This window comes from Oryctolagus cuniculus, chromosome 10, assembly GCF_051225735.1.
Source record: "Oryctolagus cuniculus isolate XC-2025 breed Fujian yellow rabbit chromosome 10, ASM5122573v1, whole genome shotgun sequence".
Taxonomy (NCBI): domain Eukaryota; kingdom Metazoa; phylum Chordata; class Mammalia; order Lagomorpha; family Leporidae; genus Oryctolagus; species Oryctolagus cuniculus.
This window is the reverse complement of record NC_142876.1, coordinates 17,121,023-17,143,959: the sequence shown is the minus strand read 5'-3', so window position 1 is coordinate 17,143,959 and position 22,937 is coordinate 17,121,023. Positions and strand designations below refer to the sequence as shown.

The 22,937-nt window shown below is 44.2% G+C and overlaps 1 protein-coding gene across 3 annotated transcripts in view; it reads left to right on the top strand.

Moving 5' to 3' along the window:
- Positions 1 to 9,560, top strand: part of CDH20 (cadherin 20) — a 241,767-nt gene extending 232,207 nt beyond the window's left edge. For all 3 annotated transcript variants that reach the window (XM_051851165.3, XM_051851166.3, XM_070050090.2), the window contains 2 exons: positions 3,820 to 4,071; positions 7,998 to 9,560. In XM_051851165.3, the coding sequence (XP_051707125.3) occupies positions 3,820 to 4,071; positions 7,998 to 8,503 (758 nt within the window). In that variant the 3' untranslated portion in view covers positions 8,504 to 9,560. The remainder of the gene's footprint in view (positions 1 to 3,819; positions 4,072 to 7,997) is intronic.
- The last annotated feature ends 13,377 nt before the right edge of the window (positions 9,561 to 22,937 follow it).

Genomic DNA, 22,937 nt, shown 5'->3' with positions numbered 1-22,937 from the left:
TAAAGATGACTTTGGGCACCAATTCTTGAAACCAATACTTTGAAAAGCTGGGCCACTAGAACAGGGTGACTATAAAAATAAATGACTCATCTCTTGGATGGTTCCCAAAACACAAGTCAGCACATCCTCAACAGAAAGCAGGAACTCCTAATCTCATGACAATTTATCCCACTTGTATCCTTTACTGAGGCTCATTAAAAATCTGGCTGACATCTGACATCTAATCTACATCAAGCACCTCCCACTCCTGTGCCTGAAATAGGGTATCCTTTTATGAACACATTGGGCACTATCTCAAGTCAAGTCTTTTGTACTTTTTAGTCCCAACAGATGAAAAGGATTATGTATATGTAGTACTTTACAGTTTCAAAAGCACTTTCCCATACTCTGTTTTATCTGATATTTATTTTGTTTCAAGAACATTGCTAATCTGATTCTCAATGTCCCATGTAATGGATGCAAAAACTAAGTAAATGGCCCAAGATCAGCAAGTGAATAAGCAGTAAGACTGGGGCTATAAATTGAGTTTTGTTGTAGCCAGCCACACACACACACACACACACACACTGTCCTCTCAGAAACAAATGCTAGGGCCAGTGCTGTGGTGGAGCATGTGATCAATACTATATCAAAACACTGGTTCAAGTCTCAGCTACTCCACTTCTGATCCAGCTCCCTGCTGATGTGCCTGGGAAAGCAGGGGCAGATGATGGCACAAGTGCTTGGGTCCCTGCACCCACATGGGAGACCTGGATGAAGTTCCAGGCACCTGGCTTTGGCCTGGCTGAGCCCCAAACTTTGCAGCCATTTGAAGAGTGAACCCGCAAAAGGAGATTCTCTTCCTCTCCCTTTGCCTCTTCCTCTCCCTCTCTCTCCTCTTCCCCTCCCCCTCCCTTTCAAATAAATAAATCTTTAAAAAACAAACAAAAAAGAAACAAATGTTGTTTCCAAATGGGTTACTAAAGTGCTAATTATCCCATTCAACAAAAATTTCCCAAATGGCTATTTGTGAACCCCTTTCAGAACTGGACTCAACAAAGGAATGTTGCGGGTTTTTTACTTTTTAATTTCAAATAATTCTTAGGTCAAGAAATATATACCAGGGCCAGTGCTGTGGTGCAGCGAAATAAAGGCCCAGCTTCCAGCACCAGCATCCCATATGGGTGCCGGTTCAAATCCTGGCTGCTCCACTTCCAATCCATTGCTCCACTTCCAATTCCTGCTAATACGCCTGGAAAAGCAGCAGAGGATGGCCCACGTACTTGGGCCTCTGCACCCATGTAGGAGACCTGGAAGAAGCTCCTGGCTCCTGGTTTTGGGATCAGTTCAGCTCCAGCAGTTGCAGCCACCTGGGGAGTGAATCAGGGGATGGAAGACCTCTCTCTCTGTATCTACCTCTCTAATTCTGTCTTTCAAATAAATAAAATAAATCTTAGAAAAAAGAAATATATACCATGAAACAGACATAATACTTTTAGGACATTCTGCTTTGGTTTCACTAAAAGTCTTCTGACCTAGCTGGGATTAAACCAAAAATTAAAAAATAAAAATAGTTGATTTTAGAGAAAAACTGATTTCTTCTTCACAAAATTAAAACTACAAAGAAGAATTCATAGTTCTTCGCTATTAAGTCCAGAAAACAGAAAAGTGGAAGGTGGATAGGTTGTATGGCAGTAGAAAGATAACCTTCAGGTTGGCAACATAGTGCTATCTTTTAAATAATCTATTTATTTATTTGTAAGGCTAAGTTAGAGAGAGATATGAGGAAGGAGAGACAGAGAGAGAGAGATCTTCCATTTGCTGGTTTACTCCCGAAATGCGTGAATGGCTGTGGCTGTGACAGGCCAGTGCTGGGAAGCAGAAGCTGCATCAGGGTCTCCCACACGGGCGGCAGCAGCCAAGTGCTTGGGCCATCTTCCACTGCTTTCCCAGGCTCGTCATCAGGGAACTGGATCTGAAGTGGAGCACCCAGCTCATATGGGATGCTGGCACTGCTGGCAGCACCTTAACCCACTGGAACACAACTCTGGCCTGGGATCTTTTCTTTACTGAGAAGAAAATAAGGAAAAAAAAAAGAATAAGAAGCAAAAAGAGATTACAACGACCTGGATAATTTTTGACAGTTAATGTTACTAAACAGCTGGATACAAAGCACAGTGGAAGCAGTGCATGTTTTAGAGTCAGATCGAACACAGTTCAAATCTCAGCTCTGCTACTGCTAGATGGGTTACTTTGAGCAAATAACACATTCTATGCCTGAATCTCTCACTCTAAAAGAGTAAATTATCGTCTCACCAAACTGCTGTGATGTTTGAGACACTGCATTTAGAGTGAAGAGCTGGCACATGAGCACTTGGTAAACAATAGTTGCTACCACGAGGAACCAGGGGAAACAAAAAAAGTTAATTAGGGTGTACTGTATTACAAGAACCAGGAACAAACACCACCGCATCTCTGCGGCTTAGTGCGACTGAAGTTAACTCTTTGCTCACACTTGCCCACCGTGGGCCTTAGGGACTGAACATGTAATTCCGTGTCCCAGGCTGTCTGGATTTCCACCTCACACATTCCTTCTCAGTGACAACAGCAAAGTAAGAGCGCACAGAGAACCACACACCTTATAAGTGCTTCTCCCCAGAAATAACACAAATCACTCCTGCTCATGGTTCATTAAGCAAACACTCATGCCCAAATTCAAGAAGGTACAAAGTTATAATCCTTTCTTAGGTACAAGAAGGGAAAGATAAGCAGAAATAATGATCATCACTGATAAAATGATGGTTAGGCTCCTAGGATTTTTTGTGAAGATGTAGACTCCTCCCTGGGAAATGAGTAACAGAACCAGAGGACCTTCTGTGTTGATGAAACTACCTTTACAATAATACTTCCCGTATGTCCGTCCACAACTCTAACATATCTCAACTGCAAATGATCTGAGCTTTGTAAAAATATATCTGCTTTGAAATTCAAAATCCACCCCAAGAAGCTTTAGAATACAAATTAAATAAAAATATCCTAGAACATGGCAATATGTGAATACAAATACACACACATCAGCTTTGTACAAGTACTTCCAATAGGTTGATAATCCTGTTTAATACTGGAGGCGAAATAACTAATACTGCCAGTAAGGAACAAATTTTCATCAAGTTCGTATTAACTACTCAAACTCAGACCACGAAGCAGGCAGAATAACCTGCAAGGTGTGTCATGTGACTAGAAGATTGCAGATAGCACCTGCCAAATGCACAGGTTCTTCAGGAAGCACAGGAGGAGAAGGTCCCTGCATTGCAAAGACATACAAGAGCACAGACGCAAATTCCAGCCAAAGTGGCAGAAATACGCACTCTGCCAGAGCCTCTTCCTGGAGGCACAAAGCAGCACCAGGGCCCTGGCAAGCTGCTGAGCAGGAACAAACAGGGACCATGGGTCGCCAGTGATTGTTCATTTCTGTCAAGCTTTCCCAGGGACATTTTTGTTAGATCTGAAGTGTGACAGTTTGCCCCGGGCACTTTATGTCACAAAGGATAAGACAGACTCTCAAAAAAAGGGGTTCTCTGCTAGGCTTCAGGGTTTTGCCTAAAAGCAAGCAAAAATCTTGGTTTCAGAGTCCAAATGCTGATCTAGGCAAACCTGCCATGGTTGTCGCTGAACACCTCCAGGGAATGTTCCACTGTCCTTTTCTCTCCTTCCTACACCCTGTCCCTGGCCCCCTTGTTTTCCTCAATCCTAAAAATCAGGTCATTTGTTGGTTCTGCCATTTTCTCCTCCCCATTTTCCTCTTCCCTTTTTCAATCCTGGAACCTTCTCTTTCTTCAGATAACACTGCCCAGATTCTAACTCGGCGAGCTGGCTTCCGGCAGCAAGAGCAGAGTGTCTTTTACCTGCCCATCCTGATTGCAGACAGTGGGGAGCCCGTGCTGAGCAGCACAGGCACGCTGACCATCCAGGTGTGCAGCTGTGACGATGATGGCCATGTCATGTCCTGCAGCCCTGAGGCCTACATGCTTCCAGTCAGTTTGAGCCGGGGTGCCCTCATCGCCATCCTGGCCTGTATCTTTGTTCTCTTAGGTAAGTAGCATCTTTCTGTTCTATGGGGTCCTGCAAATGCTTACTTACTTGTCAATCAGTTACCAGCCTAACACAACTATTCAGAACTGGTCTTCGACTCTACACTCACTGAAAGGGTAGAAAAGTTAAGTCTAAGAAAAGTAAAGAAACTGAATACAGTTCCTTTTTTCAAGGCCTCTTTTTTAAGACCAAGACACATACATTTATCAAGCATTTGCTAAGTGTCAGAGCACCAGACTCTGTGCTGGGATTAACAAGACAAACAGGTGCCGGCCTTTACAGAGTTTACTTTAGAACAAAGCAAGTTCATTTTGACATCATGGAACCAAAATTACATTCTGGACATGATATGATGACCACCTCTTCTAATGCCTTCATTTCAGATAAGTGGCAGCTAAATCACAGAGGGGTAGTGTCAGGTCCAAAACCAAACGTCAGAGGCAGAACCAGGACTGAAATGCTGGCAGGCTGTAGACTGAGCACCCCTGTGTCTCAGCAACACCGCCCTTCTCCTAAACACTTCAGCCAAGATTCTGGAGATGCTAAGTGTCTCAGAGAAGCAAGGAGGGACAGAGCATCCCGCGTAGATAGGCGAAGGGATAGAGGTCATTTCAAATAGAGTAGTCAGGGGAGCCCTTGCTCCTAAGACCCCTGAGCAGAAATCTGAAGGAAGTGACGGATTTCTGAGGAATAAGCTGTTTGGGACATAACACCCCTCCCAGACATTGCGACCCTCTAAGAAAGAGCAGTGATTACACAGCACCAGTTTGCCTCTGCTGGCAAAATAAAAAGATGTGACGACAGGCTAGTGGGAGAGCACTCCTGGGTAGGGGTCCCTTCCTTCCCCCTTTCAAATCATACTGCAAAGCAGCCACCCAACTCCCTTGAACAAAGGGTCATCCATAAAACTGTCTTCTAACTTCCCAATCAAAAACAACTGAACACCTAAGTCAGCTCTGGAAACCAAGAAAGTATCGTACATATATCCCAACTCTTCTTATTGAATCGATCCATGCATATCCATCCTGCTTAGAGAAAACTGTACTAATAGACAGTAATAATATTCAACAGAAAAGAAATCTCAGCTTTCTGTGTGGGGGAAGCACTGGGAATTTAAATTAGAATAAACTTTCAGATGTCCACACATGCTCCAAGTTCACCTCTACACCAAGAGACTGAGGTAGATCAAAGACATTCCTGATGTGAAAAATCTCAGCACTTGATTTTCTAAGTAAGTCTTTAAAATGTACTTCTTGAAACAAATTTTAAAATATTACTTACAGTTCCAATGTATTGTAGTATTTCAGGCCTATATGAAAAAAGAAGTAGTATTACAGTAACCTTTTTAAGTCCTTGGATCCAAGAAAATTAGTTTCTGGGATGTGTCAGTAATGACAGATAAAAGCTCCATGCAATTCCCTGAGTGTCCATATGGTGGCACTAGGAGTCCTTCAGTGCAAAACTGGTTTGCAAAAGGCCTCTGAAGAAAACTTGCTCCGAGGACCCTTTTCTAGCCTGATTGTTCTCACTTCTATCTTTGCAAAATGTTTAAGTTCACCCTGGCCCACAAACATCCATCATTACAAAAAGACTGATTTAAAGAGATTGGCTCCCAGAGGCCTTCATGTTAGAAGTGGTGTGCAAGGGATCATTTTCTGATCCATCCCAAATCCATTGTGCCTTGTCTGTTTAATTTTAAAGAATAAAGAAAGAGTTTTCAGAAACTAACCCCACAATTTTATGCATTTTTATTTCTAAGGTTATACATTCCACATTAAATTAATTCAAGTTGTTAAGATTTGAGTTGTAATCGATTTGTCAACAAAATACTATATTCTGTAGACAATAAACATACTAATTCTGATTTTATAAGGGTTTTTTTCATGTCTCCAAGTCATAGCCAGTTCCTAGAAAATCCTGTAAGCCCTACACTGTGTGCCTATAGTACCTAAAAAACAAGCATCCCTAAAATTGAATCTTCATTGTCAAGGAATCAAGGAGACTTTTCAGCTGAATAGGACCATCTTTCCTAGAATCCAATTTTCAGAGAATTATGCAAATTACCTAAAAAATAAGGTATAGCAATATTTATTTTTTCAAAAAATGGACCAGTTCCATAAATTGCTTAATTATCCATCACCATAAAAATTCTCTCCAGCAGATATTCAATGACTTCTCTACTTTTGCTTTCTAGCATTTTCTAAAATACTATCCTAACCACTCCAAGGTCACCTGGGTGGGCCTTCCTAGTCCCTCAGGCAGAATTCACTGGTGTTGTTTCTCTACTCTCTTGGTACTACTTTTGACCTTACCATAGCCCTTATCACTGTCTAATGTGAACTAAGCATCAGCATCTGTAGTCTCCATGGTCTGCAAATTCAAAAGAGCAGAAACAATGATGTAGTCAATGCTGTTTCCCCACTGCTTATCATCAAGCCTTTTACAAACTGGGTTTAGTAGCCATCTACTGACTGCCACAAACAGCACGTCACTTAGAATCCCATTCCTCCAACCTGCATCAATCCAATTCCCAGTCCATCCCTGAGTGCCTCCAAGGCCCCACTTCTAAAAGTCCTCTTACTCTCCCTCTCCGAAATCAGTCCTTCAAGTTCATGCCTCATATTTTTGCTCACAGAAAAATACACAAGAGCTTGTGATTGTTCCCTATGTGTGCATTTTGTCATTCAAGTCATTCTGGAAAATACTAGGTATTAACGCTGTTAATTGCAATCGTACAAAATGCACATCCTACACTCAATAGTTAAAAAAAATCATTGGAGGTTTATTAGTTAGTCTGTAATCTCTTACTACACATATGACTATACTCCATTTTCTTTCTCAGATAAAGCGGGGTCTTACTTTGCAGTGCTGTCAAACTGCCACTGTTCACCAGCTGTAACAAAGCACACCAGAAAAAAAAAATCAATAGCAGTTCTACAGCTAAAACCTCGACACACTTCCTGGGAAATGTTTTCAGCCACAGAGATAAACAGCTCAATGGGATTATCTCTTTCTCCTTTAAACTCCAGTGAACACATCCTGGGTGTGGGGGGAGGGAAGGAGTAATGCATTTGTTGGGATAAAATTTTATCCAAAGCTGCAAGGGCACATCTAACAGTGTGGTGCTTCTTTGATAACACAATGAATTATATAAAATGTCTCTGCTCATTCCCTCCCTTCTGTGAACACTATTGTATCCAGAAAGCCGCAACTCCGTCCTCTAATGAAAGGTTTTTCCGGCCAATCTTGGGTTGCCAGACCATGGGGATCATTTATGTCCTTTTTTTTTTTTTTTTTTTTTTTTGGAGGAGGAGGTGTAAAAAGATGACAACTTTGGCTTGTCCCTAGTGGACATGACTACATGCATATTTATCCACACAAGACTTTAGTCATTTGTTACAGAACTGAGAACAATCGGAACTCACTTTGGTCTCAATTTTCCTTATGTAATGTTAATAGTCACAGTCGCATACTGCATATAGAACTATCAACAATAAAATCAAGAAAGCATTTTTCCGTGTGATAAAAAATAGACTTTATTTATAGAGTAGCATCCTATTAAAATGCTACAGTAAGGAAGAATTGCACCAACACCATAAGATTCCCACCTTACAATAAGAGATGGATATTCATTACTATATAAACAGAGCACAGGATCAGACCCCTAGCACTTCCTAGCCATTGTATTTTGGCTGTAGACACACCCACCCACACACACACACACACAGAGCAGCCTGATGCAACAGACTTCCTGTCCCTGAACCAGGCTTCGCTGGCCCCGTCTCCCGATGCGACGTGGCAGAAGGAGCGCGGCGGCCGACTCTGGGGCCCCGGCAGGTGCAGGGGCGCCCAGGCCGCCTCGGAGCTCCCGGCTCGGTAAACCCTGCTCCCCGTGGCTGACGCGGGCCTCTCCTCTCTCCCACCAGTGCTGGTCCTGCTCATTCTGTCCATGAGGCGGCACCGCAAGCAGCCCTACATCATCGACGACGACGAGAACATCCACGAGAACATCGTCCGCTACGACGACGAGGGCGGCGGCGAGGAGGACACGGAGGCCTTCGACATCGCGGCCATGTGGAACCCGCGGGAGGCGCAGGCGGGCGCCGCCCCCAAGACGCGGCAGGACATGCTGCCCGAGATCGAGAGCCTCTCCCGCTACGTGCCTCAGACGTGCGCCGTCAACAGCACCGTCCACAGCTACGTCCTGGCCAAGCTCTACGAGGCCGACATGGACCTGTGGGCCCCGCCCTTCGACTCCCTGCAGACCTACATGTTCGAGGGGGACGGCTCGGTGGCGGGGTCGCTGAGCTCCCTGCAGTCGGCCACATCAGACTCCGAGCAGAGCTTCGACTTCCTGACGGACTGGGGGCCCCGCTTCCGGAAGCTGGCGGAGCTGTACGGAGCAGCGGATGCGCCTGCGCCGCTGTGGTGACGGAAGCCTGGAGGCAGGCGTGCGTCCAAATTCAGACGTTCTCGGCAGAGGCTTCGCGGACGCGGTGCGGCCGACCCCATGAGCAATACTGCGCTGGAGAGTCGAGGGTGGGCGTGAGCCGGCGAGCAGAGCTCTCTCTGGATCAGCTTTACTTGGTTAGGTTAAGCTAGGTGGTCAAAAGGAAACCCAGGAAGACGAGGGGATAATCTCCAATTGCCATTTTTCCTTTCTTTTTAAAATTTTGGATATGGTGTTCAGAGCTTAGGTGTTACGGCAAGCTTGGCGTTTCGTTGCTGTTCTTCAAGGTTTCTCACTTTGTCACCACAAAAAGGCCCAGATGTTAACTGAACGCAGATGGAAAGGTCTACTCTCGTGTCCATTTTTTATCTTTTTCTCCTAAATGGAAAGTTTTGCTGGATCATCAAAATGCAGAAACCCACCCACGCAAAAGAAGCAGAAAAAAATGGTTCCTGGGTGAGATCGACCGATTTGTTCTGGGATGGATGGAATTTCTTTTAACCCTTTGAGACAAGGTGAAGACTGAATCATCCTTGCATGGGGGTGGGTGGGAGGGTGGGAGAAGGAAGAGACATTGTGTGCTTGAGTACAATGGCTGGACCAAGATTTGGCATTACGGCTAATCCACCAACACCGAGACGGCCTGCCCATGGCCTCCTCTGTAACCCTGCGAAATTGTCCAGAATGAAACCAGAAAGTCTGCCTCTTTTGCACTGTAGATGTCTCTTCCATGTGCCAAATGTGGAGATTAGATGCTACAAACGAAAGCCAAATAAGAAGAAGTATCTGATAAAAGCATGGGTTAGAGGGCTTTCCTAATCTGTGTGAGGTCAATCCAAGGGATGTTTACATACTGTAGATAACCTACTTGAACAAAATCAGTATTATAGAGGATAAATGGATGTAAGAAAATTACATGTATAAGTTTTGTATATTTGTTAATAATTTTGGTAATAAATATGATGTACTGCATCTCAGTACCTTAGCGTTTCTTTTAATAAAAGTTAAATAGAAGGGAAAGGCTACTGCAAATTTGTGTAATTGCTGAGCAGGTGGAAGACGGTTTTGTGCGCCTCATCTATCCTCAGGTTCTTGGGACTGGGCTGATTGGCAAGGCAAAAGCAACGACAAGAAGTATTCTCTTGCATTCTCTGACCGGATGAATATTATGGCTCAAACTGCTAAGCTTTTAATGAACATTTTTCATTCTCCAATCTGAAAAGAGCAAAGGGTGCTTTGGTAGTGTCAATGATACAGTGATGAATTTAGCCCCTTTTGTGTGTGTGTGCATATGAGAAAGTATTACACATAGCCAAGAAGACAGGCCAATGTGCAATGCTCATATCTATTTTACTGGCAAATCAACTTTGGCCAGCTCGTTAACACTAAATGAATTAACAGATGGTTGGGAGTATATTTTAATCCTCTTTTCTTTTCCTACAGTAGTTTGTGTAGTCCTTTGTATACAGCAGATGCTTAATAGATGAATTCCCTTCATGGAAGGAAATCTTTTCTTTGACATTCTAGTCCTAAAGAATATTTTATACAATTTTCCTCACAATTGAGAACAAATTGTGAACTGAAGAGTTTTCTGAGAATCTTGGTTATAGCAGTGGTTCTCAAGTTTTAATGTGTATCAGAATCAACTGGAAGACTTGTAAAACTGTCTCACCCCCAGTATTTCTCACTCAGTAGATCTGGGGTAGTTTGCGTTTCTCGGAAGCTCCCCAACAATGTTGATGCTTCTGGTGCAGGAATCACATTCAAAGAATCCCTGGTGTAGAGCTACTCTCTCAAACGTATGAAGATTACATTGTCAACCCTCTTGTACTGAGGCCCAAATCAGCAACGGAATGGTGTTAACAATCTCTTCCAGTAGAAAGGACACTTTGGCAAAAAATGTTTGAGAAGACTGATGAGGTGTGTGAGAAGGCTTATGAGGTCCTGGGAGCCAATGTGCACATTAACAGCCAAGTAGTCTCATCTTCAAACTTCTGCATACTAACCCTTTCCTGCCATGAAAACTGAACAGGCCTCCCATGTACTCTTTGATGGTAGGGTATAATGTAAAAATAATTTTTAAAAGCAAAGAAAAAGCCCAAACTTGAATCTAAACTAGTCTCTACAACATAATAGCTATATGAATGTGGGCAAATTAACCTCCTAAACATTCTTCCTTTGTGCCATAAGCCCTGAGGAAAAGTGTGTGACTATTTCACTTTGCATGTGTTACAACTGGGAACAGCTGTTAGGCTATCCACAGGGGGTTATCATGCCACACATCCTGCAAATGTGGTCCCCATTATACTGGGCATGAAGTGATTAAACAGAATTTCCTGGATCTTCTGGCCCCTAGGAAGATGTTTAATAGAGCAATACAGGAAGTGTAAGAAAGTGGAGATCCAGTTCAGCTCATACTCTAAGCTGAAAGAGACCTCCGTGCTCCAAATGAGATTTAAAATTACCTTTCCACTGTCACAGTATACCAATAATTCTGGTCTCTCTAAGAAAGTGAAGAAACTCAAACAAATATCATCACTACTATACAGACAATGTGATCGAGTTGAACAAGAGAGCTATAAAATTGTTCAGCCATTTCTTTCTTAACAGGTAAAACGGCCTATAATTGACTTGTTGGAAGGAAATAGAAGCTTCTGTAGAAATCAACTGACTTCTTAGACTCAATCTGGAACAGTTTTCTGAATGAAAACACTAGTAAAGATAAAATTCCACAATTAACTTCCTGAATCAAAAATGAATATCTCAACATGACCAACAGCAAAGGCGAAGATGGAATAGTCCACACAAGAAATACTTTGTAAATCCTAAAAGTGTAGAACAAAAAAGTGAAAATCAGTGCAAGCACATTGGTTGAATGAGATCAGAATTCAGAGTATCCAAATAGTGCCAGATCTACATGAAAAAAAGGATACACTTTATAATTTAGTTCTCATTGCACAACTACTCATTGTCAAATTTCATCTTTATTATAGAGTGTCACTCCCCAACTCGTGGAGGAACGACACCAGACCCTGCGTTGTTCTTTTTCCCCAGCCCTTCCCGGGTTAGCTGACGGCCCTTCCCGGGTTTGCTGCCGGTCCCCCAACTCGTGGAGGAACGATGCTGTCCTGGGTTTGCTGCTGCCTCCCCCCCCCCAGCCTCCGCGGAGGGGCGGCACCCCCGCCACTTCCCCCGCTTCTGCGGAGGAGCAGCACACCGCCGGCCAGCTCTCTCAGGGGTTGCTCAGATGTTCCTCAGATGTTCCTGGTGCATGTTGTCTCTCTCCTCCTTTATAATCTTCTTCCACCAATCCATGCACTGCTGCCCACACACCAAGCACGCTGCTCTCCTCCAATCAGGAGCAGGATCAGCTCCTGCAGCTTGTTAGTTGAATTGGTGAGGCGGCTGTGTGGAAGTTGTTTGCTCTCTCTCAGTGCCATATTGTGGGAGATCAGATGCATAGAATTAGTCTTAGCAGTTCCAGTAATTTAGTCTAGTCTCAGTTGCTCCCCACAATAGAGGTTCAAGATAATATGTGTAAACGTGGATTTGGGAAGCTTTTTTTTAAGATTTATTTTTTTGGAAGGCAGAGTTAGAGAGAGAGAGAGAACCTCCCATCTGCTGAGTCACTGCCCATGTGGCCACAGTGGCCAAGGCTGGTCCAGGCGGAAACCAGGAGTCTGATACTTCATCTAGGTCTCCCACTTGGGTGGCAGGGTTCATACTTGAACAATCTTTGCTGCTTTCCCACATGCATTAGCAGGGAGCTGGTTTGGAAGTGGAGCAGCTGGTACTTGAACCAACACCCAGATGGAATGCTGGCATCATAGGTGGCAGCTTACCCCACTGTGCCATAAGGCTGGCCCCAGGAAGCTTCTGGATCCCTAAGGATCAAGGGTCTGATATAAGCAATCGACAAAGTTAAGTCAAAGGCCCTCTTGGTTTTTTTAACTTTTATTTAGTAAATATAAATTTCCAAAGTACAGTTTATGGATTACAATATAGCTTCCCCCCCCATAACTACCCTCCCACTCGCACCCCTCCCATCTCCCACTCCCTTTCCCGTTAAATTCACATCAAGATTCATTTTCAATTATCTTTATATACAGAAGATCAATTTAGTATGTATTAAGTAAAGATTTCATCAGTTTGCACCCACACAGAAACACAAAGTGTAAAGTACTGTTTGAGTACTAGCTATAGCATTAATTCACATTGTACAACACATTAAGGACAGAGATCCTACATGAGGAATAAGTACAGAGTGACTCCCTGTTGTTGACTTAACAAATTAACACTCCTGTTTATGGCGTCAGGAATCTCCCTAGGCTCTAGTCATGAGTTGTCAAGGCTATGGAAGCCTTTTGAGTTCACTGACTTCGATCTTATTCAGACAAGGTCTAGTCAAAGTGGAAGTTCTCTCCTCCCTTCAGAGAAAGGTACCTCCTTCTTTGATGGCCCTCTTCTTTCTACTGGGATCTCACTAGCAGAGATCTTTCATTTAGGTTTGGTTTTTTTTGTTTTGGTTTGGTTTTTTGTTTGTTTTTTGTTTTTTGGTGTTTTTTCGGTGTTTTTTGTTTTTGTTTTTGTTTTTGTTTTTCCCCAGGGTGTCTTGGCTTTCCATGCCTAAAATGCTCTCATGGGATCTTCAGCCATATCCAAATGCCTTAAGGGCTGATTCTGAGGCCAGAGTGCTATTTAGGACATCTGCCATTCTATGAGTCTGCTGTGTATCCCACTTCCCATGTTGGATCGTTCTCTCCCTTTTTGATTCTATCAGTTAGTATTAGCAGACACTAGTCTTGTTTGTGTGATCCCTTTGACTCTTAGACCTATCAGTGTGATCAATTGTGAACTGACACTGATCACTTGGACTAGTGAGATGGCTTTGGTACATGCAACCTTGATGGGATTGTATTGGAATCCTCTGGCACGTTTCTAACTCCAGCATTTGGGGCAAGACAGATTGAGCATGTCCCAAACTGTACATCTCCTCCCTCTGTTATTCCCACTGTTATATTTAACAGGGATCAGTTTTCAGTTATTTGTTTTTGTTTTTGTTTTGTTTTGTTTTGTTTGACAGGCAGAGTGGACAGTGAGAAAGAGAGAGAGAAAGGTCTTCCTTTGCCATTGGTTCACCCTCAAATGGCTGCCGCAGCCGGCGTGCTGTGGCCGGCGCACCACGCTGATCCAATGGCAGGAGCCAGGTACTTATCCTGGTCTCCCATGGGGTGCAGGGACCAAGGACTTGGGCCATCCTCCACTGCACTCCCTGGTCACAGCAGAGAGCTGGCCTGGAAGAGGGACAACCAGGACAGAATCCGGCACCCCGACCGGGACTAGAACCCAGTGTGCCAGCGCCGCAAGGCAGTGGATTAGCCTAGTAAGCCGCGGCACCAGCATTCAGTTAGTTTTAAACACCTAATAATAATTGTGTGTTAATTACAGAGTTCAACCAATAGTATTAACTAGAATTAAAAAAAAATACTAAAAGGGATAAAGTATTAAATTGTACATCAACAGTCAGGACAAGGGGTGATCAAGTCACTGTTTCTCATAGTGTCCATTTCACTTCAACAGGTTTCCTTCAAGGTGCTTGGTTAGTTGTCACCGATCAGGGAGAACATATGATATTTGTCCCTTTGGACTGGCTTAATTCACTCAGCATGATGTTTTCCAGATTCCTCCATCTTGTGGCAAATGACCAGATTTCATTGTTTTTGACTGCTCTATGGTATTCTATAGAGTACATGTCCCAAATTTCTTTATCCAGTCTACTGTTGATGGGCATTTAGGTTGATTCCAGGTCTTAGCTATTGTGAATTGAGCTGCAATAAACATTAAGGTGCAGACAGCTTTTTTGTTTGCCAATTTAATTTCCTTTGGGTAAATTCCAAGGAGTGGTATGGCTGAGTTGTATGGTAGGGTTATATTCAGGTTTCTGAGGAATCTCCAGACTGACTTCCAATGCTTTACCAGTTTGCATTCTCACCAACAGTGTATTAGTGTCCCTTTTTCCACACATCCTCGCCAGCATCTGTTGTTGGTAGATTTCTGAATGTGAGCCATTCTAACTGGGGTGAGGTGAAATCTCACTGTGGTTTGCTTTGCACTTCCCTGATTGCTAGTGATCCTGAACATTTTTTCATGTGTCTGTTGGACATTTCCTCTTTTGAAAATGTCTATTGAGGTCCTTGGCCCATCTCTTATTGGGTTTTTTGTTTTGATGTTGTGGAATTTCTTGATCTCTGTAGATTCTGGTTATTAACCCTTTATCTGTTGCATAGTTTGCAAATATTTTTCCCATTCTGTCGGTAGCCTCTTCACTTTCCTGACTGTTTCTTTTGCAGTACAGAAACTTCTCAATTTGATGCAATCCCAAATGTTAATTTTGGTTTTGACTGCTTGTGCTTCTGGGGTCTTTTCCAAGAAGTCTTTGCCGATACCTATATCTTGCAGGGTTTCTCCAATGTTCTCTAATAATTTGATGGTGTTGGGTCGTAGATTTGTCTTTAAACCATGTTGACTGGATTTTTGTGTAAGGTGAAAGGTAGGGGTCTTGCTTCATGCTTCTGCAAGTGGAAATCCAATTTTCCCAGCACCATTTACTGAATAGACTGTCCTTACTCCAGGGATTGGTTTTGGATCCTTGATCAAATGTAAGTTGGCTGTAGATGTTTGAATTGATTTCTGGTGTTTCTATTCTGTTCCATTGGTCTATCCATCTGTTTCTGTACCAGTACCATGCTGTTTTGATAACAACTGCCCTGTAGTATGTCCTGAAACCTGGTATTGTGATGCCTCCAGCTTTGTTTTTGTTGTACAAGATTGCTTTAGCTATTCGAGGTCTCCTGTGTCTCCATATGAATTTCAGCATCATTTTTTCCAGATCTGAGAAGAATGCCTTTGGTATTTTGATTGGTATCGAATTGAATGTATAAATTGCTTTTGGAAGAATGGACATTTTGATGATATTGATTCTTTCAATCCATGAGCATGGAAGATTTTTCCATTTTTTGGTATCCTCTTCTATTTCTTTCTTTAAAGTTTTGTAATTCTCATCATAGAGATCTTTAACATCCTTGGTTACATTTATTCTAAGGCATTTGATTGCTTTTGTAGCTATTGTGAATGGGATTGATTTTGGAAGTTCTTTCTCAGCCATGGCATTGCCTGGGTATACAAAGGCTGTTGATTTTTGTGCATTGATTTTATATCCTGATACTTTGCCAAACTCTTCTATGAATTCCAATAGTCTCTTAGTAGAGTTCTTTGGGTCCCCTAAATAAAGAATCATATCATCTGCAAAGAGGGATAGTTTGAGTTCTTCCTTCCCAATTTGTATCCCTTTAATTTCTTTTTCTTGCCTAATAGCTCTGGCTAAAACTTCCAGAACCATATTGAATAGCAGTGGTAAGAGTGGGCATCCCTGTCTGGTACCAGATCTCAGTGGAAATGCTTAGAGGCCCTCTTTTTCAAGTGATCTACTAACAAAATTTATGTCATGTCTCTTGTGATTCATGTTATACCAAAAAAAAACCATATTAAATATAATTGACTACAACACGAAGATTTAAATCTTCCTGGAACAGGAAGCCAAACAATTTTGCTTCACTTGTTTGGACATAGTTTGGTTTTATAAGGATGCTCAGATGCCTGATGATGAGGGAATTTCTTCCACTCAAATGTTTTGGTGCTTTGGCCACCTTCTTGGTTCTCATGATGCCAAGGGCTCCACCACCTGTCTCAGAAGGCCTTTGATCACTTTCTGAGAGTATCCACTCTTAATAACCAATATAATTACCTATGGAATCTTTTCTAATTTTTAAAATAGTTTTTTATTCTATTTCTTCCCCTTTTTTCCCACCACCTATTTCAATTGCTGTTGCTTCTTTTAAAGAAAAAAGAAAAACTTGGTGGTGTAAAATGATATCTATTTGATTGTGCTCACATCTGGATCAGGAATTTAAAAAGGGTACATCAAAGACACCTTGGCTCTGTTCCACAATGTCTGGGGCCTCATCTGGGAAGACCCAAGGGCTGGAACCCAGCTCATTCAAAAGTGTGGTGGTTGATGCTGGCCATAGACTACAACCTGAGATGGAGTGATTATCAGCAAGTCTTGCTCACATGGCTGCTTGGGCTTCCTCATGGTGTGAACATCACAAGAAAACTAAGCTGACGCTTAAGCACTCTTTAGCATTCAAAAGTCACATAGCACATGGTCATCACAGCCTTCCCATATTGAAGCAGGAACATGACCTACACCTCTCAATAGGAAAAGTGTCAGAGCCACATGGGGAGAAGAAATAATTGGTGCCCATTGTTGGAAACGTATGATCTTCCACATCCTATGGTCCTTTTATGTGCCCTGCCTCCTTCCACAACTCCAGAATCACTTTTGGTTCCATTCACCATTTCCTGCCTCTCTTCCACTCCTTTTCCTCACTATAGAATAGATTATCTTCGTGTTTTTTTTTTTTTTTTTTTTTTTTTTGACAGGTAGAGTGGACAGTGAGAGAGAGAGACAGAGAAAAAGGTCTTCCTTTTGCCATTGGTTCACCCTCCAATGGCTGCCATGGCTGGCGCGCTGCAGCTGATCCAAAGCCAGGAGCCAGGTGCTTCTCCTGGTCTCCCATGGGGTGCAGGGCCCAAGCACTTGGGCCATCCTCCACTGCACTCTGGGGCCACAGCAGAGAGCTGGCCTGGAAGAGGGGCAACCGGGACAGAATCTGGCGCCCCTACCGGGACTAGAACACGGTGTGCTGGCGCCACTAGGTGGAGGATTAGCCTATTGAGCCGCGGCACTGGCAAAGATTATGTTCTTACTCTATGAATATACAAGTATTACTCGTCTCTATCCCTACCGCATGGTACATCCAGATGTAAAAATATTTCGTGAGGCCGGCGTTGTGGCGTAGCAGGTTGAGTCACCCCCTGTGATGCTGGCGTTCTGTGTGGGTGCCGGCTTCTGTCCCAGCTGCTCCATTTCCAATCCAGCTCCCTGCTGGTGGCCTGGGAGGGCAGTGGAGGATGGCCTGTTTGCTTGGGCACCTGAGCTCCTCATGAGAAGCCTGGAAGATGCTCTCAGCTCAGCTCCTGGCTTCAGCCTGCCCCAGTCCTGGCTGTTGTGGCCATTTAGGGAGTGAACTAGAGAATGGAAGTGCTCTCTCTCTCTCTCTCTCTCTTTCTCTCTCTGACTCTGCCTTTCAAATAAATAGATAAACATTTTTAAAATATTTCATAAAAACACCTAGCAAGCTTCCCACCCTACCGAGCACAGGGGCCAGAGAGCATTGTTCTCGATTCTGGGATAACTTAAAGGGAAGCTGTCACAGTGCCCAGAATCCTCGATGTCCCACAAATGTAGGATGAGGATGTCTGCAAATTCCTCGCTGCCATGGCACCAACCCTGACTTGCAAATGGAACAGCACGTCTACACAAGGAAAAGTGATGGCATCTACATCAAAAGTCTGACCAGAAACTCACAAAAGTTTCTGTTTTCTGTTGGTGGCTCGGGACATTGTTGCCATTGAACACCCTGCTGATGTCAGTGTCACATCCTCCGGGGAATACTGGCCAGAAGACTGTACTGACGCTTGCCACTGCCACAGGACCTACTCCAGGCCACTTCACACCTGGGACTTCCATTAACCAGATGCAGGCAGCCTTCCAGAGCCACATTTTGGTAGTTACTGATCCTGTGGCTGACCACCAGGCTCTCACAGAGGGATGTCATGTTAACTTGCTACCATTGCTCCATGTAACACAGACTCTCCTTTGTGCTATGTGGACTTTGTCATCCCACACAACAATTAGGGAGCTCACTCAGTGTGTCTGATGTGGCGGATGCTGCATGTGTGTGATACCATCTCCCATGAACAACCACAGGAGGTCATGCCTTATCTCTCTTTTTTTAAGATTCATTTTTTTAAAGAAACTCTTTTTTAAAAGATTTATTTATTTCTTTGAAAGGCAGAGTTACAGAAAGGCAGAGGCAAAGAGAAAGAGAGCAAGAGGGCTCCCATCCACTGGTTCACTCCCCATATGGCCACAATGGCTGGAGCTGGGCCTATCCAAAGCCAGGAGCCTAGAGCTTCTTCTGGGTCTCCCATATAGGTGCAAAGACCCAAGCACTTGGGCTATCTTTTTTTTTTTTAATTTGACAGGTAGAGTTTACAGACAGTGAGAGAGAAAGAGAGAGAGAGAAAGGTCTTCCTTCCGTTGGTTCACTCTCCAAATGGCCACAATGGCCGGAGCTATGCCAATCCAAAGCCAGGAGTCAAGAGTCTCACCCTGGTCTCCCATGTGGGTGCAGTTGCCCAAGGACTTGGGCCATCTTCCACTACTTTCCCAGGCCACGGAAGAGAGCTGGGCTGGAAAAGGAGCAACCAGGACTAGAACCCGGCGCCCATATGGGATGCCAGCGCCACAGGCAGAGGATTAACCTAGTGAGCCATGGCACCAGCCCCTTGGGCCATCCTCCACTGCTATCCCAGGCCATAGCAGAGAGTTGGATCAGATGTGGAGCAGCTGGGACTCGAGTAGCAGCCCATAAGGGATTTCAGCACTACAAGCAAGGGCTTTACCCACTATGTCGCAATGCCAGTCCAAGATTTATTTTATTTATTTGAAAGAGTCACAGGGAGAGGGAGAGAGAGAGATCTTCCATCCCCTGGTTCACTCCCAAATGGGGCTAAGCCAGACCAAAGCCAGGAGCCAGGAACCTCTGGATCTCCCATGTGGGTACAGCGACCCAAGTACTTGGGCCGTACTCTGCTGTTTTCCCAGGCACATTAACAAAGAACTGGATCAGAAGTGGAACAGCTGGGACACAAACTGGTGCCCATATGCAATGCTAGCATCTCAGGCAGCAGCTTTATCTGCTACGCTACAATGCTTGTCCCCTCCTCCCTTTTTTTTTTTTTTCCTTTAAGATTTTTACTTATTCAAAAGGCAGAGTTACGAAGAGAGAGAGAGAGAGAGAGAGAGAGAGAGAGATCTTACATGTACTGGTTCATGTGGGGTGCATCTTCCACTGCTTTCCTGGTACTTTTGCAGGGAGATGGATCAGAAGTGGAGCAGCTAGAACTTGAACCACTACCCAGCATCACCAATGGTGGCTTATCCAGATCTCTACTTTTTTTTTTAAGGTTTATTTATTTATTTGCAAGTCAGAGTTACACAGAGAAAGGAGAGGGAGAGAGAGAGAGAGAGGGAGAGGGAGAGGGAGAGGGAGAGGGAGAGGGAGAGGGAGAGGGAGAGGGAGAGGGAGAGGGAGAGGGAGAGGCAGAGAGATCTTCCATCCGATGGTTCACTCTCCAATTGGCCGCAACGGCTGGAGCTGTGCCAATCTGAAGCCAAGAGCCAGGAGCTTCTTCTGGGTCTCCCACATGGGTGCAGGGGCCCAAAGACTTGGGCCATCCTCCACTGCCCTCCCAGGCCATAGCAGAGAGCTGAATTGGAAATGGAGCAGCCAGGTCTCGAACCGGCCCCCATATGGGATGCCAGTGCTTCAGGCCAGGGCATTAACCCACTGCACCACAGCGTCGGCCCCCAGATCTCTACTTCTACAGAGATTCCCAAAGAGATTGAAAAGGAAGAGCAGGCAGCTATTGAAAAAGCTGTGACTAAGGAAGAATTTCAGCATGAATGGACTGCCCCAGCTCCTGAGTTTACTGCTACTCATACTGTGGTTGCTGACTTACCTGAAGGTGTGCAGGTGCCCTGTGTGCCTATTCAGCAACTCCCCACTGAAGACAAGAACCCTCAGCCTGCCACTGAAGACTGGGCTGCAGCTCCCACATCTCGGCCACAGCATGCATGGGAACAACCACTGAGTGGCCTTGAGCTGCTCTTCAGTCTCTAAAGCAAAATGGAAATGAGGTGAACAGAAAACACCAGATTCTTTTCTTTTCTTTTTTTTTTTTTTTTTTTTTTTTTTTTGACAGGCAGAGTGGACAGTGAGAGAGAGAGACAGAGAAAAAGGTCTTCCTTTTTCCATTGGTTCACCCCTCAGTGGCCGCCGCGGCCGGCTTGCTGTGGCCAGCGTACCACATTGATCCGAAGCCAGGAGCCAGGTACTTCCCCTGGTCTCCCATGCAGGTGCAGGGCCCAAGCACTTGGGCCATCCTCCACTGCACTCCCTGGCCACAGCAGAGAGCTGGCCTGGAAGAGGGGCAACCAGGACAGAATCCGGCGCCCTGACCGGGACTAGAACCCTGTGTGCTGGCACCGCAGGTGGAGGATTAGCCTATTGAGCCACGGCGCCAGCCTCCAAACCCCAGATTCTAAGGAAAGAAGGGAAGGAAAGAAGAGAAAAGAAAAGCAGACATGCTCTATATGTTATTGAGGTGTAGTTGATATACAATAAACTGCACATATTTAAAGTATAGAGTTTGAGGAGTTTTGACATGTGTGTACACCCATGAAAGCATCATTGTCATCAAGATGACAAACAGGTCTGTCACCCACAAAAGTCTCCTCCTGCCTTTCTGCAGCACTTCCCTCCTTTTCAGGCCTACGCCCCTTGAACTTCAAGCAACTGTTGCTATGACCTCTATCACCAAGGATTTGTTCGCATTTTCCACAGTTTTATATAAATGGAACCAAGCAATGAATCCCCTTTCCTTTGATCAGGCTCCTTTCACTCACCGTAATTATTTTGATGTTCGTCAGTGTCATCATATGTATCAATAATGCATGGTTTGGAGCTGGCACCATGGCATAGCAGGTAAAGCCACTGCCTGCGGTGCCGGCATCCCATATGGACCCCGGTTCAAGTCCCGGCTGCTCAACTTCCAATCCAGCTCCCTGCTAATGGCCTGGGAAAACAGTAAGAAGATGGACTGAGTGCATGGGCCCTACACCCACATGGGAGACCCAGAAGAAGCTCCTGGCTCTTGGCTTTGGATCAGCCCGGCTTTGGCCTTTGCTGCCATTTAGGGAGTGAATCAGCAGATAGAAGATCTGTGTGTTTGTGTGTGTGTGTGTGTGTGTGTGTCTGTGTGTCTGCGTGTCTCTGCCTCTCTTCTGTGGCTCTGTCTTTCAAATAAATAAATAAATATTTTTTAAAAAGTAATGCATGGTTTTTTGCGGTTGTTGCTCAGTAATATTCCACTGTGGAAATGTACAATAATTTGTTTTCCTTTTCTATATGAATTGACATTACAGGTTTTTTTTTTTCCAGTTTGGGACTAATATAAATAAAGTTGCTATGAATATATATGTGTGAGTCTTTAAATGGATGTAATATTCACCTTTTGGTAAATACCTATGAGTGAATGGCGGGATCATATGGTATATACACTTTAAAAAATTAGGAGTGAGTGTTTGGTACAGCAGTGAAGACGCCACAAGGGATGCCCACATTCCATCGTGGTGTGCCTGGGTTTGAGTTCCAACTCCACCACTCCCCATCCCAGCTTCCTGCTAATGTGCACCCTGGGAGACAGCAGATGTTGGCTCAAGTACCTGGGTCCCTGTCATTCATAAATGAGAGCTGGATTGAGTTCCTGGCTCCTGGTTTCAGTCTGGCCAGTCCTGGTGGTTGCAGACATCTGAGAAGTGAACCAGCATATAGAAGATCTCTGTCCGTCTGTCTTTGTGTCCCTGGCTGTCTGCATTTCAAATAAGTGAAAATAAATTTTTTTAAAAAAAATTACCAAATGTTTCCCAAAGTTTTTCGCACTTTACATTTCCACCAGCAGTGGGTGAGAGTTCTGTTCCTTCCACATCCTCACCAACATGTTGTGATCAGTCTTTTTAGTTTCGGCCATTACAAGAGGAGTGTTGCAGCATCACACTGGTTTTAGTTATGATGTGGAGTTCTAATAATGTGTTTATTTGCCATCACATGTCTTCCTGAGTGATACGCCCTGGTGTCTTGTCTAGCTTTTGTGTTCTGAGATTTCTTTATATTCGGGGCATATAAATCCCATTTCAGATATGTGCTTTACAAAGATCTAGTCCTAGTAGGTGGTTTGCCTTTTAATTCTCTTAGCAATATCTTTTAAAGAGCAAAAGTTTTTGATATTGATGATGTCCCATTTGTTTTTCCTCTTATGCTTTATGCTGTTGGTGTCATTTTTTATGATTTTATTTATTGATTTGAGAGGCAGAGTTACAGACAGATTGAGGGAGAGACAAAGAGAAAGGTCTTCTATCAGCTGGTTCACTCCCCAAATGGCCACAACCACTGCAGTTGAGCCATTCCAAAGCCAGGAGCTAGGAGCTTCTAGGTCTCTCACATGGGTTCAGGGGCCCAAGCACTTGGGCCATCTTCCACTGTTTGCACGGGCACAGCAGAGAGCTGAATCAGAAGAGGAGTAGCCAGGACATGAACTGGGGCCCATATGGGATGCGGGCACCATAGGCAGAGGCTTAACCAACTATGCCACAGTGCCAGCCCCTGTT